This window comes from Formica exsecta, unplaced genomic scaffold (genome assembly GCF_003651465.1).
Source record: "Formica exsecta isolate Colony F162 unplaced genomic scaffold, ASM365146v1 scaffold5, whole genome shotgun sequence".
Taxonomy (NCBI): domain Eukaryota; kingdom Metazoa; phylum Arthropoda; class Insecta; order Hymenoptera; family Formicidae; genus Formica; species Formica exsecta.
Window position 1 is genome coordinate 148,720 of NW_021852241.1, and position 13,373 is coordinate 162,092.

A 13,373-nucleotide genomic window follows, 5' to 3' on the forward strand; every position below is an offset into this window, starting at 1 on the left:
ATGCGATTGATCAATCGATGAATTAAAAAACGCCCTTTACATTTTTTGAAGACATAACCCAACTTCTTAGGTTGGATATAGAAATAACAAAAATATATATGAAAATATTAATCTATTTTATGCTCAAATACATATTTAATAATATTTATGATTTAAGAAAGAAAGATTATCTTAAAAACGTTAATATTGAAGAAATGCTATCTCTCTTTGAAATCCAGAGCACGCAATGGCACGCAGTTCACACTAGAACACGTTGCTTGCGCATGTATACAGCGTTCGTAAAATATCTTAAATGGCACGCTTGCTAAAGACTTTAGAGATATCTATGAAGAGATATCATAAAGAGCTTTTCTGAAAGATATCTTACAAAAAGATAACTTACTGATATCATTTCTAAGAAAATTTAATTAAGTCTTTAAAAAGTCCTCTTAAAGAGCTCATCCTCTCAATAATGCTCACTGGGTATAGTCTTTCTAGATGCAACATTGTGGACTCTCCCGCATGCGATTGCGGGGCTCCACAACAAGATATTGGTCACGTCCTTTGGTCCTGTCCGCTGCTCTCCGCACAACGTGGCTCGCTCCTCTCTGCCGTCGAGCGAGGGCTTGCAGTTCCTCCCCCCCTATGATATTTTTGAGCTTTTAAAATTTTCATCCTATAAAATTGTCGCTCCTATTGTTTCCTTCATAGACATAGTATATCTAGACCGAGCGTTTGCCTTTATTTAAGGAGTGGGGGTAAAGATGCACGTAGAAAAGGACATACTTTGTTTCGTGTCCCTTGCGTTCTCTCTTGCTCGCACATAGCATAGCGCTCTCTTTCGTCATGCTACGTGCGAGCGAGAGAGAACGCAAGGGGCACGAAACAGAGTATGTCCTTTTCTACGTGCACCTCGGCTCCCACTCCTCAACACTCGGTCTATACTATGTCTATGCTCAATCCAGTCTATATATCTATGGTAAGGTTATATAAAAGAAGGTTAGGGGGCGATGCGTGGCGCCGGGCGTAGGGTCGCAGGCTGGTAATTGAGAGATTCCAGGTTCGATTCCGCTCGGGTCCCCATTCTTCCATATGACTCAAAAAGAGATTTTCATACATTATCCTATATAATTCCTAATTTATCATATATTATCCTATATAATACCCCCATACCTACCTAGTTAATGTATAGACAATTCCTTTCGGAAAGTCCCAGCCATATCAGAGAAGAAGAGAAGAAGAAGTAAAAGAAGGTTAAGTCATATATTGAAACTGTGTATGCAAGAACCCATGATGCATTGCGAAAGGCCGTGAGAGCCAATAACAAGTCTACCTTATTTGGCATCTCTTTTCAATATTTAGCATCTTTTTTCAATAGCGACCGCGCACACGTTGATTCTTTGCAATGCATTATGGGTTTTTGGATGCTCGTGACTTAACCTTCTTATATATAACCCTTAGAATATATATAATTGGAAAGGGAATGCCTTTGTTTCCCGATAAAAAAACATGTCGGAAGGAAGTGGGAAAGAAAATCATAGTTACCTCTCTCTTATGAGTAACTGCTCAAAAGTGCGCATGCACGGCTTACTAGTTTGGCCCAATTAGTCACAATAGGTTTGTTCTTTTCAGCTGCACTGGAACTGCACTAGTTCTGAACTAGAACTGACGAGGATAGTGAAAATTTCATAAGTACAGGAATACAGATAGGGAAGGAAAGAACGCCACAGTGCAGGAATCAACATGGCGCAACACATAATTCCAAACATTGATTCATCAGATGAAGAAGATATTGTTCTATCAACACCATTATTGTATGCAGAACCTATTTGAGATGAAGAGGATGATGGTAATTACTATTATTTCATGTGACAAAATTAATTAATGTTAACAAGATAAAAATCTCAGGCAGATAAAAATCTAACCTAATAATTGTATTTTAGTTTATAACGAGTTACAAATACTTCATCCAGTTTTTGGAATGGTTCAAAGAATAGAACATGTAAAAATACATAATTACGTAGAAAATATTGTTCGCAACTATAACGACATTGATTTATTATGCATTTTCGATTGTCAAGAGAAAAGGCATACGAACTAATAAATCGATTCCCAGCAAACACAGAATATAACTGCTATATAACATGGGAATAACATGTAATGTAACGGTTGCCTGGGTAACTTTTTCTTCTAATTTACTCGTCGCTTGTTGCTTATTAAAAAGTTATTAACAAAAAAAGTTTGAATATCCGCGATGAATTGTGTCATCTACTATCTCATCAATAAAGTTTAAAAAACAACTGCGTTTTATTATTATAATTCTATTTCTATCTTTTGTAACATAGATATGTTATTTTAACAATGAAAAGGAAAAAGCTCATAAGATATACAGAATATCTGAGATATTTATTTCTTTACAAGATATGTTTTGTATGTAATTGTATATAAAATATACTTTGTGTGTATGTAATAACAAAAATGTCTTATTTTCAACATGAAGGGAATTGACATTTTATTTTATATTTAGATGATGCTGGGCGTGCTAACATAACAGCTGAAAAACATATATTATGTTACCTATGGTTTGTAGGACACGAGAGTGCATCTTATCGTGATGTAACTGATCGATTCGGAGTAACAATAAGTACTTTGTACAATATAATAACCAGAGTAACAAATTTTATAATGTTACTAGCACCTAATATCATTAAATATTCAACGTTAGCTGAAAAGGAAGAAACTGCAACATTTTATCGAGAAAAAAAAGGATTTCCTCGTATAATTGGTAATGTAATCATGTTCATATTTATATATGTAAAACATTATACACTAATGTTTCTTTTCTTTTCAGAGGCTATTGATGGTTCACATATAAGGATAGATAAGCCAACAGAAGATCCAGAATCATATATTAACCGAAAGCAATACTTTTCCTTACATATTTAAGGTACAGTGGATCATAAAATGAAGTTTATCGATGTCTTTATAGGATACCCTGGTCCACGACGCAAGGGTTTTCAAAAATTCATCATTGCGTAATGACCTACATGAATTGGGTGCAGGTTAGGTTCCCTGCCGAAAATGGTCGATTAAAACCGATTAAAACATAATCCATTTTAATCGGTTTTAATCGGTTCAATCCGCGCCCGGATTAAAAAGTAATCGATTTTAATTCCGAACGAACTATAATCGGTTTTAATATCGCTTTCGCGGATTATTTCCAATCTAAAATCATTACATTCTAATCCATATTGTTGTCAATCCAAATAAACACGAATAATCGAATGGATATTGTGGCTGCCATAGGTCGTCACATTAAGCACAATCCGCGATACAATAGTGCGACCCGCAACTTTGGCAGTCCACGCGCTCGCGCGTCCGCGCGTAGTTCCGGGCGTCGCCGCTACGCGGCGAAGGTCGAGCGAGCCAACCTGGAAGTAGAAAGCGGTCAAGCGGGGATATAAGGCGGACCCTCTGCGGAGAAATCGTATATTTGTTTTTAACAACTGAGTCTTAATTGCAGAAACTTTTTAATCAAAGACTAAGTTCCTGTAGGGTAATAATTGAAAATGCATTTGAGTGTTTGAAGCAACGTTTTCGACAATTGTATCATTTTAAATTGCGCGATATAGTACGTATGGTACGCATAATACATGCCTGTTGCGTACTTCATAATATAGCAAATACTGAAGATTTGCAATATCTTGAAGCACCTATGAATGATCAGTATCCTTTTAATTAGTGATATAGCGGCTCCCGTGTCGAACAATAAATTTATTTTTCCTTTTTTCGATTCTTGCATAGGTAAAGCGACTAAGTCTAGTCCTGTATGCGTTTGCGGGGCACGCTTCACGTGTGTAACGCGATATTCGATTGCGGGTCGTCGCTGCTTCGTTTCTTCCTTGTCTTCCTCGTCACTGCTGTGCGCAGTGTTAGATCTCCTTTCTGCTTACTCGTTGCTTTTGCGATTTTTATTTTCCGGTCGCGAATTATATTGTTTGGTTCGGCTCGATTGATCTCTATTGGGTCGTCCGTGTAATAACCAACATTCTTCGCGATCGTGTCCGGAATGATCAGTATGCTGACATGGAAGCACAAAACTTATATATTAATTTTGAGGAAGCAGCACAAGAACATGAAAATGGAACACATATCCGGGTAAATATAGTGAATAGGGGACCCAGCCCCAATAACCTTGATCTTGACATATGTTGTCAAGGACATAATCCTGGGTAACTTTTTCTTCTAATTTACTCGTCGCTTGTTGCTTATTAAAAAGTTATTAACAAAAAAAGTTTGAAATATACCAAAGTACATGCACGGACAGGAAGCACGCGCGCGCACACACACACACACACACGGGGGGGTGCAAGGGGGACATTTGACCTCCCTCCCGCACCCACACTTTGATTATTTATATCACAGATAGGTCTGTAATATATATACAATAGATAATGTTATGCTATATAAATATTTCATTCGTTATATCATTAAGGTAATAATAGATATTATAATTAATATATATTATGTATAGATATATCTAATATGTATAGAAATTTTTTAATATTTCTTTTCCAAGTAATACTTCTATCCAAGTAATATTATTTCTGATTCTGATATAGAACTTACAAAGATGTGCAATTCGGATGTCATCTCTTAGAAGTAATCCTTGCTTTCCAGATACTGCCAATGGTTGAATGTTATGCTTATGACCCATAAGTTCATTTAACTCTCTGCAAATATAATCAACGACAATATTATACTTTATATGTTATTCCTTTATAAATCTTGAACTAAAAATAATATTTACGTTTCGTATGGACATGATATGCGACCTCTGCCTGTTTTATTATTGTTTGTTATCATATTTTTGTAAGATCTTTCTAAAGATTTATATTTATTTTCTACTTGTAGAAGCGTCACGTTATGTCCATATTTTTGCATACTTTCTCTTATTTTTTGCCATAACACTTTCTTGGTTTTAATTTTTCTATTTATCAAGAGATCCTTTTTTTCCTTGTACAATTGTAAAAACAATTTGGTCTTTGCATCATCCCAAAAAAATATTTCTCTTTTATCTTGGTCTGTTCCAGCAGTGTTATTTTCATTATAATTTTCATTATAATTTTCATTATAATTTTCAGTATAATTTTGATAATTAGTATTTTCATCATGACCATAATTTTCATTATTATTTTGTTCGTTATTTGTACTTGTTTGTTCGTTTTGTTTTACATTTTGATGTAGTTTAATAAATACTAATTGATCTTCAACAGTACATTGCACTGTATTACAACTAAAATCTATATCTTTATATTTTAGTTGAAATATTACGCCTTCTGCAAAAATATTATATTATATTTACACACACCTTTTTATCTTCATAAATAATAATACCTATACATAAATAATACCTATTGACATTTTCAGATAGATATTTTTAATACCTTTCGATTCACAAGTAATATTTCCATTTATATCAACTAAAATATTTCCTGCTGCGTCTCTTTTAATATATGCACTAGCCCTTTTCTCCATATTTGTTTGTAAATCTCTTTTTATATTACAAAAGGTTCAAATATAGCTAAGAAAAGTTAAAAAAAAATATATATCAAACATATATTTTCTTTATATTTACTCTTTTAAGTTACATGTTACTTACATATATTTTTGATTTTTCGAATTTTTGCGGTTTGTACTGTTTTCGTTTACGTACGCAATTGAACTGTACCGCTGCACTAACTCGAGACCTGGGGCAGGCAGTTCAGTGAACTGTTGTACTAAGTTCTGCTACACTTTTGAAAAGAACAGTCACCTCTGACGTCATTTCTGCTAAAAAGAACGCGTCAGTGTACACTTCTTGAACTAGTACAGAAAGTGCAGCTGAAAAGAACAAACCTAATGTGTGTGTACACAAAAGTATGTATACTACAGACACGAGGCTTGTTGTGTAGTTACTCACAAGAGAGAGGCAACTACGATTTTCTTTCTCACTTCCTTCCGACACTTTTCAGCCTGCTATTTCCCTTCCATTTATATATGTTCTAAGATATAACCTTAGGAGTTTGGCCGTCACTCCTGCCGATCCTTAAAATATATCGGTGTAAACTAGGCCGTATTCCGAATATTAATGGGATATACACAATCTACGTTTGCGATATACTGCGTACATGCTCAGGATCTACCTGTGCTGTGGACATGTCTTTATTTTATTTCTCAAGAATTAATTTTCACAACATAACTTTATCATACATGGTTGAATTTGGCGCAACATAAGCTTTAATATAATTTGAAAATTTTTTCAAAAAAATAATGAGTGGTGGGGGCATTTTGAAAAATTTTACAATTTTTGAAAAATCCAGATATGCAATTGTAAAGTATATTTGAAACCATAAAACTTTTGTTTAAAGAATTTTTTCATATTATTTTTCGTTTCGATGATATTCGTTTCGAAATGTAAAAACCAATTTTTTTAAAGGGTTGTTTTCACCCCTAAAAGCGTTTTTTAGCACCAACAAAAAATTGTTTTGTTATTAGGATCTATTATTCTATAATTATGCAAAGTCTCAGATTTTTTTGAATTTTCGCGTTGCCGAATGTCCCTTGTTCAGAACCGACGTTAAACTTTGGTTCCATATGTTTGCGGAACATTAGAAAAAGCCGTACACCGTAGACATATGTAGAGGAGTCGCGAGTCGCGAATGCCCAACCGGGCACCGCGCAAGAAGGAGAAGACATATAGATCTGTAAAATATATAATTATATATTTATAGAAATATACAGGGTGGTCCATTTTAAAAGAGCCAGTCAAATATCTCGAAAAATATGGAAGATACGGAAAAACGTTTCAGACAAAAGTTGTTTGGTTCGAAGGGGGACATAAGATGGTGCCATTGATGTATTCTTGGATAGTCATTTGAAAGTCACATGAAGGTCACTTTCAATTTCTTAAATGGAAACCCTCATTTTTTATTGCATATTCTTATAGCTTATGTCGAGAGCTTTCCAAAACACTATAATAAAGAGAAATATATATATTGATAATAAAAATATCCCTAATATTAATGCTTAACTTTACTAAGTTCGTCGGGTGTGAAACGCAATACTGTTGAAATAGCATTTAACATGTGCTGTTTACTGGACGCATCATTCGTCGTTACGTAATTTATGAATTGAAGAAGGTGCAAGGAGGAGCTTAATTCTAATTTGTTTTGGAACTTAATTATAATTAATAAATTATAATTGTAGATACTATGTTTTTATTTTTTCTATGAAGAGAAATATATATTAATAATAAAAATATCCCTAATATTAATGCTTAACTTTACTAAGTTCGTCGGGTGTGAAACGCAATACTGTTGAAATAGCATTTAATATATGCCGTTTACTGGACGCATCATTCGTCGTTAAGTAATTTATGAATACATTCTTCAAGTATTCCAGATTGGCACCTTCTCTCGATTTGCATGCTTCCAACCTGCAATATAATTCTTTTTTAAGTTGTGTTTGCGAATTAAGTAAAATATTTTTATAAATTGATATTTTTCTGACATATTTTATTTTTTATTAGTTTGTAATAATTACCTAATGATATGTGCTTTCAAAGATTTAGTTTCATTCTGTTGTTGCTCTTTCATATAAAGTATTTCTCTTTGCTGTTCTCTCAATGATGCTTCCAATTCCAAAATCTTTTTTCTCGAAAACGATATTTGCACCTCTTTCCTGGCCAATTCCTGAATGTAATGCAGTATCGGAGGACTGTCATTTGTCAGTAATCCTGTTACCAAATCAGTAACCGGTTCGACAGTATTCTCGTATCTATTTAGATGTGTCTTAGTTTCCGTCGCAGCAGCTGTCTCATTGTTAGGTAATAATGCGCGAAATGATGTTTTAAGAGTTAATATTTCTTTATCTTTTTCCTCCACGAGCGCCATAGACCTCTCTCTTTGTCGGAATAATTGTTGTTCCAGGGTAGATATTTTATTACGATATTCGATCTCTTTTTGATGCAATGTATGCTCCAGTTTTGAACGTTCTTCTTGAAGCAACTACAAAAGTATACAACGTGATTTATTATTATTCTAATTTAAAAAATAATTAAATATATGAAAAACTTTGCTAAGAAATAAATTTGAATTTTTGAGTTAACTGTTATTAATATAGTCACCTTTTGTTGATGATCCAATCGCTCTTGCAAACTTTTTTCTTTATTTAACATTTCGTTGCTAATCATACGTATTCTTTCCTCTAAATTACTATTGTGCACTTTGAGGAGATTTAATTGAGTCTTATCATGATCCTTATCATGTGTCAGAGACAGATTCTGTTTTTGTTGTTGACCACTACGAGTAATATTAGACGATATGTTATATTTGTATATTATTTGATGCTTGTAATCTTCAAATTCTTGTAAAAGCGTGTCGTACTTCTCCTTGTAATCGTAATGTTCATCTCGGAAATTTAAAGTATTGAGCAATGCTAAAAATAAAACGCGTAATTAAATTATTTACTGATATTCTAATCTTATTTCAAATCTTATTGTCGATATATTAATGGTATTTACATTTTACATAAGTTGAATCTTTCTTCTGATTGTCGAGATCCAACAAGTAAGTAAACATAGCCTTTATTTTGGAAATAATTTCCTCTGGCTGGTTATTCGACATTACGGCTTCGCTGTGCTCAGTGTTCTGCAAAATAGCTAACTGGTCCTTCAATTTTTGAATGGCTAATTGATCTTGTTGTCTCAGTCTGTCGTAGCCCCCAACAATTTCGGAGAGTTCAGCTAATCGAGCCTCCAAACAGGCCACTCTTGCTTCGTATATCATTGCCGATCTTCTTGCTTGTTGCTCTGCAGTAGTGACTCTTTTTTGCTCCTATGTCAAAACATATTGATTGTTATATTCAATGATTAAATATATAACATGCTAAATAAGATATGATGATGGATTAACTTCACGAATCGCATTCAAATGTTGCTTCTTCATCATCGCCATCTCGGCTTGTAGGGAAAAAAGAAGCAGGGGAGGGTGCTACTTTCAAATGACTATCCAAGAATACATCAATGGCACCATCTTATGTCCCCCTTCGAACCAAACAACTTTTGTCTGAAACGTTTTTCCGTATCTTCCATATTTTTCGAGATATTTGACTGGCTCTTTTAAAATGGACCCTGTATAATTATATATTATGGAATTACAATAACTTTAAAAAGGAGGAGAAAGATAACTAGAGGAAGAGAAATAAGCAACTGTTAAGAAAAAAAACGGAGCAATGATAGTAATTGTAGAAAAAAGCAAAATGGAATTTCATAACAGTGCACCAGTAAGTAAAATGCTTTACAATAAAACAATCATGTCATATAATTTTTGCGTATTACTTAAATTCACTGTAACAAAATCAAATTTACTATTTAATACTGTTATAAGAATAATCTTATATAATATTTTCATATTATAGACACAGCAGGCAAGAATAGAGTTGGAAGAGTTGGAACAACTTCTGTTTTTGATAATGAGCAGAAGAATTGAAGAAAGTGCAAGGAGGAGCTTAATTCTAGTTTGTTTTGGAACTTAATTATAATTAATAAATTATAATTGTAGATACTATTTTAAGTTTGGTCTTGGTGATCTCTAGCTCGGCTTCGAGAATCTTGCATTGTGTTTTATTCGCGAGATACGTCTTCAGTTGCCCCTCTAATTGTTCTTTGCTACGCTGCTCATCATATAATAATTTTTGCAGTTCTCTGTAAGAATATACTTTATACTTTTTATCATAAAATAATGTGTTATCTGATAATAATTTTCCTTCTTTGCAAGTATTACGCAAATAATATAATTCTACATAATAACAAAAAGTCAAATCATTAACATACTTTATCTTCTTGACAAAATCGGCATGTTCTTTCTCTCTCTCATGCCGCTCCATGATTAATTTGCACTTTACGTGTTCAATTTCGGAATGATTGACATTTTGAGCCTTCTTCAGTCTCTCCTTTAGATCTTTAATTACTTTCTCACACTGTAAACATTAATGTTCAGTTGAACAATCCCGATAATGGATGTCAGATTTCTCATCTTACTTCGTCACGATCGCTTCTCAATTGCTTCTTATCGGCTTGAAAATTTGCTTCCATTTTCGACTTTTCCGCCGACAGAGTAACCAATTGGTTCATTAATATACCCAACTGATTTTTTAACTGCTCCATAGTTTCTATGTCTTCAAAATCTGTCTGACTTTCTAATGACTAAAATTATAAAGATTATAGGAATATTAATAACGCGATCTCATAAATCCTATAAAAAAAAATTATTATACCTGTCGTTGATTGATAAATATATCATTTTTAGAAGTACATGATATGTCTACATTTAGTTTATTTATTTTGAATGTGTCTTCTGCATTCTTTGCATCAGGCTCTACAATCTTCTCATCTAAAAAAAGTTGTTTTTTTCTTACGAAACATCAAGTCAAATGATTTTTTTAAACAATACATTTATGTTGAAATAAATATACAGCACACCTTTTTCATCTCGCCCTTCTGATTTGCTATCCTTATTTTGCGCAATGCTCTTCTTTTTTTCAATAGTTGCCATTGTTGATCATTAAAAATGCAGTTATAATTCACCAACTAGCATCTGAAACAAAATAATAAAATACATTTTTATAAAATATTAAAATTTATTATTTCATTTACTTTTATCATTCCAGATTTTTATGACAAATAAGAAGCTTTATAAATAAATATGCTATAAGTATCTAATCTATTAATATTATAGAAAAACTTGAAATTTAATTTTTTTTTCTTGAAATTTGAAACAAAAACTAGTTTATAATTATATTAGGTTAAATAAACACTTATGTATTACACTTTATGTATATGAGTTTATTGAATTATTTTATAACATATATATACATATAAATGCTTAATCATTAATAGATGCTTGGTTAAAAGACACTTTCGTCTTCTGTATTGTTGAATTTTTCATCATTACAAATTAACCTATCTGAGGATTCTATTTCCAATGTTACTGGCCCACTGTTCTGTATACTAACTTCCATCATTGCACCAAACTTACCATCTATATAAGTTCATTAAATACAAGTTTTAAAAAATTTTTTTACATTTAATTCACATGTATATACTTTCATAAAATATAAGATAAATTACACATTTGTGTTAAATTATCATAGCGTTACCTTTGATTAATTCTGGTATATATTTTCTACGCAATGTGGCAAGAAAGTTCATATAAAAGGGTTCTGATTCTTGTGCAGGCATAGCTTTATGAAAATTTAACTTATTTCCTTTCAAAACATGATACAATGTAAACTGACTAATGCACAATATTTCATATTTCTTATCTGCTACACTGGCACCCCATTTTTTACCCTTGTCGCCATCAAAAAGTTTGGTATTCAATATTTTTCTCACTCTATGGTATAAAAATTTATGTTCAATTATATGCACAATCCATGTATACATGAATTGATAATATTATTTTATTACATGTATTCCATATCTACCGCTCCATCACCTTTCTTTATACCAATTAATACACATAGTCCATTTCCAATACTACTAATAACTTCTCCATCGACTGAAAAATTATATTTGAGTCTTATCGTTGAATGATACTATTACACACTCATAAAATTAATGTATTAATTTGGAAGCTTTCCCTCAAGAAAACACACACAATGTCATGCAATTGGTTATTAAATAAAGAATTTTTAAAAATCCTACAATTTTTCTATTTGACAGCTAATCATATGATTTTATGTTTGTGTGTTTCTTGCTGGAAAGCTCCTTTTGTATCACATAAATGGCAAATATTTCCCGAAAGACTTCTTACAATACAAATTTCTTTTTATTACACATGAAAAACTTATATAAGCCTAATTAATTGAATACATATTGGGCGCATTCAGCGGACTCAACAATTGGGTAGCAATCGAATGACAAGACGATGCTCAACTGTTGAGTCCATTGATATACTTTTAATAGAAAATATGTCCAACCTGGAAGAAACTACCTGAAACTGAAGCTTTCGATACTCGTTGTATTACTGCTTTCATTTCGTAAACTGCTTAATCTCAATTTCCGCAAGATTCGTAATCATACGTTATGTCTATGTTGATAAATATCTTTTTCTCTGAGTGTGCATTGGCCGCGTTCAGCAGAGAAAGCGCTCAAGGTGCGAACCCATGCAGCGGAATAGCGTAAAGCCCGTATCAGACTACGCATTGAAGATTGAGATTGAAGATCGAAGATTGAAATTTGACCAATCAGGACAAAGAAATCTAAAATTTCCTTGTCCTGATTGGTCAAATTTCAATCGCTCATTCCGCTCCATGGGGATGTAGGGACTTGAAATCCACGTAACGAAAATGACTACGTTTACACGTCACCCCTAATCGGGTTTAATAACATCCGTAGTTCGAAGGCTGGCCAATCACAGTCATTCCATTCTTCAGAGGAATAGCTGTGATTGGCCAGTTTTACAACTACGGATGTTATTAAACCCGATTAGGGGTGACGTGTAAACGTAGTCATTTTCGTTACGTGGATTTCAAGTCCCTACATCCCCATGGAGCGGAATGAGCGCAAGCAGAACGAGCAGAACGTCTGTAAAATGACTTTTAAATATTGTTTTTATCGGTCGTGTACATAAATATTGAAATGAATGCGTTCTTATTGGAAATATTGATTAAAAATGTTAAATAAGTTAAATAAGTTTTAATGCGGTTTTAACTCTTTTGAAATAATGACTCGTGATTGGTTGCGCATTGATCCGCGGTGTGCTCATTACGCTCCATGGGGATGTAAGGACTTGAAATCCACGTTGCAAAAACTGCGGAACGCTCGTGATTGGTTCCGCTCTCGTTCCGCGTTACGCTATTCTGCTGCATGGGTTCGCACCCTCAGTTAAAGTCTTGTCAACACTTGACGTTGATTCGTTGGTTCTAAAAGTAAGAACCAATCACATTCGATTGCTACTAAGCGGTTTTCTCTGCTGAACGCGGCCATTATTGCAGCTGTAGCAGAAAATGCAGAAAGAAAGAAAAGGGAGAGTGGAGCGGATACTGTTCTCTACTCTGATTAGTTCCGCCATTTTTAGGTCAACTCATATATGTATATACAGAGTGTTCGGTAAAGATTGTGCCAACAAAAAAAGATCGACCAATTCGCGTGAGTATAAGCGCGCAGTAAAAAGGGACAACCCATTGATGTGTGGTTGCTAGTAGAGTCCTTCTTCTTCTTCTTCTTCTTTTGTTGAATGGCTCCGGGCCTGACCACACTGGCCCACACGGCAAAGTCGATGTATGTTGGAGACAGTAGTTCTGTAGGGATTGGATCAAGTTATAGCTTCAAATGTTCAGATTGCATTTTT

At 33.5% G+C, this 13,373-nt stretch overlaps 3 protein-coding genes and 3 long non-coding RNA genes across 7 annotated transcripts; 2 read left to right on the plus strand and 4 right to left on the minus strand.

The window, feature by feature from the left end:
• Nucleotides 1-1,698: 1,698 nt before the first annotated feature.
• Nucleotides 1,699-3,485, plus strand: LOC115241487. Of its 2 annotated transcripts, XR_003884910.1 has the most exons (4): nucleotides 1,699-1,828; nucleotides 2,507-2,764; nucleotides 2,831-2,926; nucleotides 3,286-3,485. It is a non-coding gene; the product is annotated as an uncharacterized LOC115241487 (long non-coding RNA). The 2 variants fall into 2 exon arrangements; XR_003884909.1 differs by lacking the exon at nucleotides 3,286-3,485 and having other exon boundaries at nucleotides 2,831-3,057.
• A 1,552-nt stretch (nucleotides 3,486-5,037) lies between these two features.
• LOC115241492 lies at nucleotides 5,038-6,251 on the minus strand. The gene is made up of 3 exons (XR_003884911.1): nucleotides 5,642-6,251; nucleotides 5,427-5,563; nucleotides 5,038-5,318 (listed from the first exon to the last, which is right to left on the minus strand). It is a non-coding gene; the product is annotated as an uncharacterized LOC115241492 (long non-coding RNA).
• Nucleotides 6,252-6,667: 416 nt separating this feature from the next.
• Nucleotides 6,668-9,585, plus strand: LOC115241493. Its single transcript, XR_003884912.1, has 3 exons — nucleotides 6,668-6,725; nucleotides 9,194-9,303; nucleotides 9,439-9,585. It is a non-coding gene; the product is annotated as an uncharacterized LOC115241493 (long non-coding RNA).
• On the minus strand, nucleotides 6,998-8,999 carry LOC115241489 (GRIP and coiled-coil domain-containing protein 1-like). Its single transcript, XM_029817256.1, has 6 exons — nucleotides 8,934-8,999; nucleotides 8,543-8,855; nucleotides 8,406-8,457; nucleotides 8,147-8,321; nucleotides 7,564-8,027; nucleotides 6,998-7,456 (listed from the first exon to the last, which is right to left on the minus strand). The coding sequence occupies exons 1-6, from the start codon at nucleotides 8,973-8,975 to the stop codon at nucleotides 7,291-7,293; spliced, it is 1,212 nt and encodes a 403-aa protein (XP_029673116.1). The 5' UTR covers nucleotides 8,976-8,999; the 3' UTR covers nucleotides 6,998-7,290.
• A 9-nt stretch (nucleotides 9,586-9,594) lies between the features above and the next one.
• On the minus strand, nucleotides 9,595-12,139 carry LOC115241490 (GRIP and coiled-coil domain-containing protein 1-like; the record flags this gene model as incomplete). The annotated part of the gene is made up of 6 exons (XM_029817257.1): nucleotides 12,001-12,139; nucleotides 10,502-10,616; nucleotides 10,297-10,412; nucleotides 10,061-10,225; nucleotides 9,854-9,999; nucleotides 9,595-9,724 (listed from the first exon to the last, which is right to left on the minus strand). Coding segments are annotated over exons 2-6 (630 nt in total), but the record flags the coding sequence as incomplete, so codon positions are not given.
• On the minus strand, nucleotides 10,842-12,157 carry LOC115241491 (D-aminoacyl-tRNA deacylase 1). The gene is made up of 4 exons (XM_029817258.1): nucleotides 12,015-12,157; nucleotides 11,489-11,579; nucleotides 11,179-11,414; nucleotides 10,842-11,060 (listed from the first exon to the last, which is right to left on the minus strand). The coding sequence occupies exons 1-4, from the start codon at nucleotides 12,055-12,057 to the stop codon at nucleotides 10,927-10,929; spliced, it is 504 nt and encodes a 167-aa protein (XP_029673118.1). The 5' UTR covers nucleotides 12,058-12,157; the 3' UTR covers nucleotides 10,842-10,926.
• Nucleotides 12,158-13,373: the final 1,216 nt, after the last annotated feature.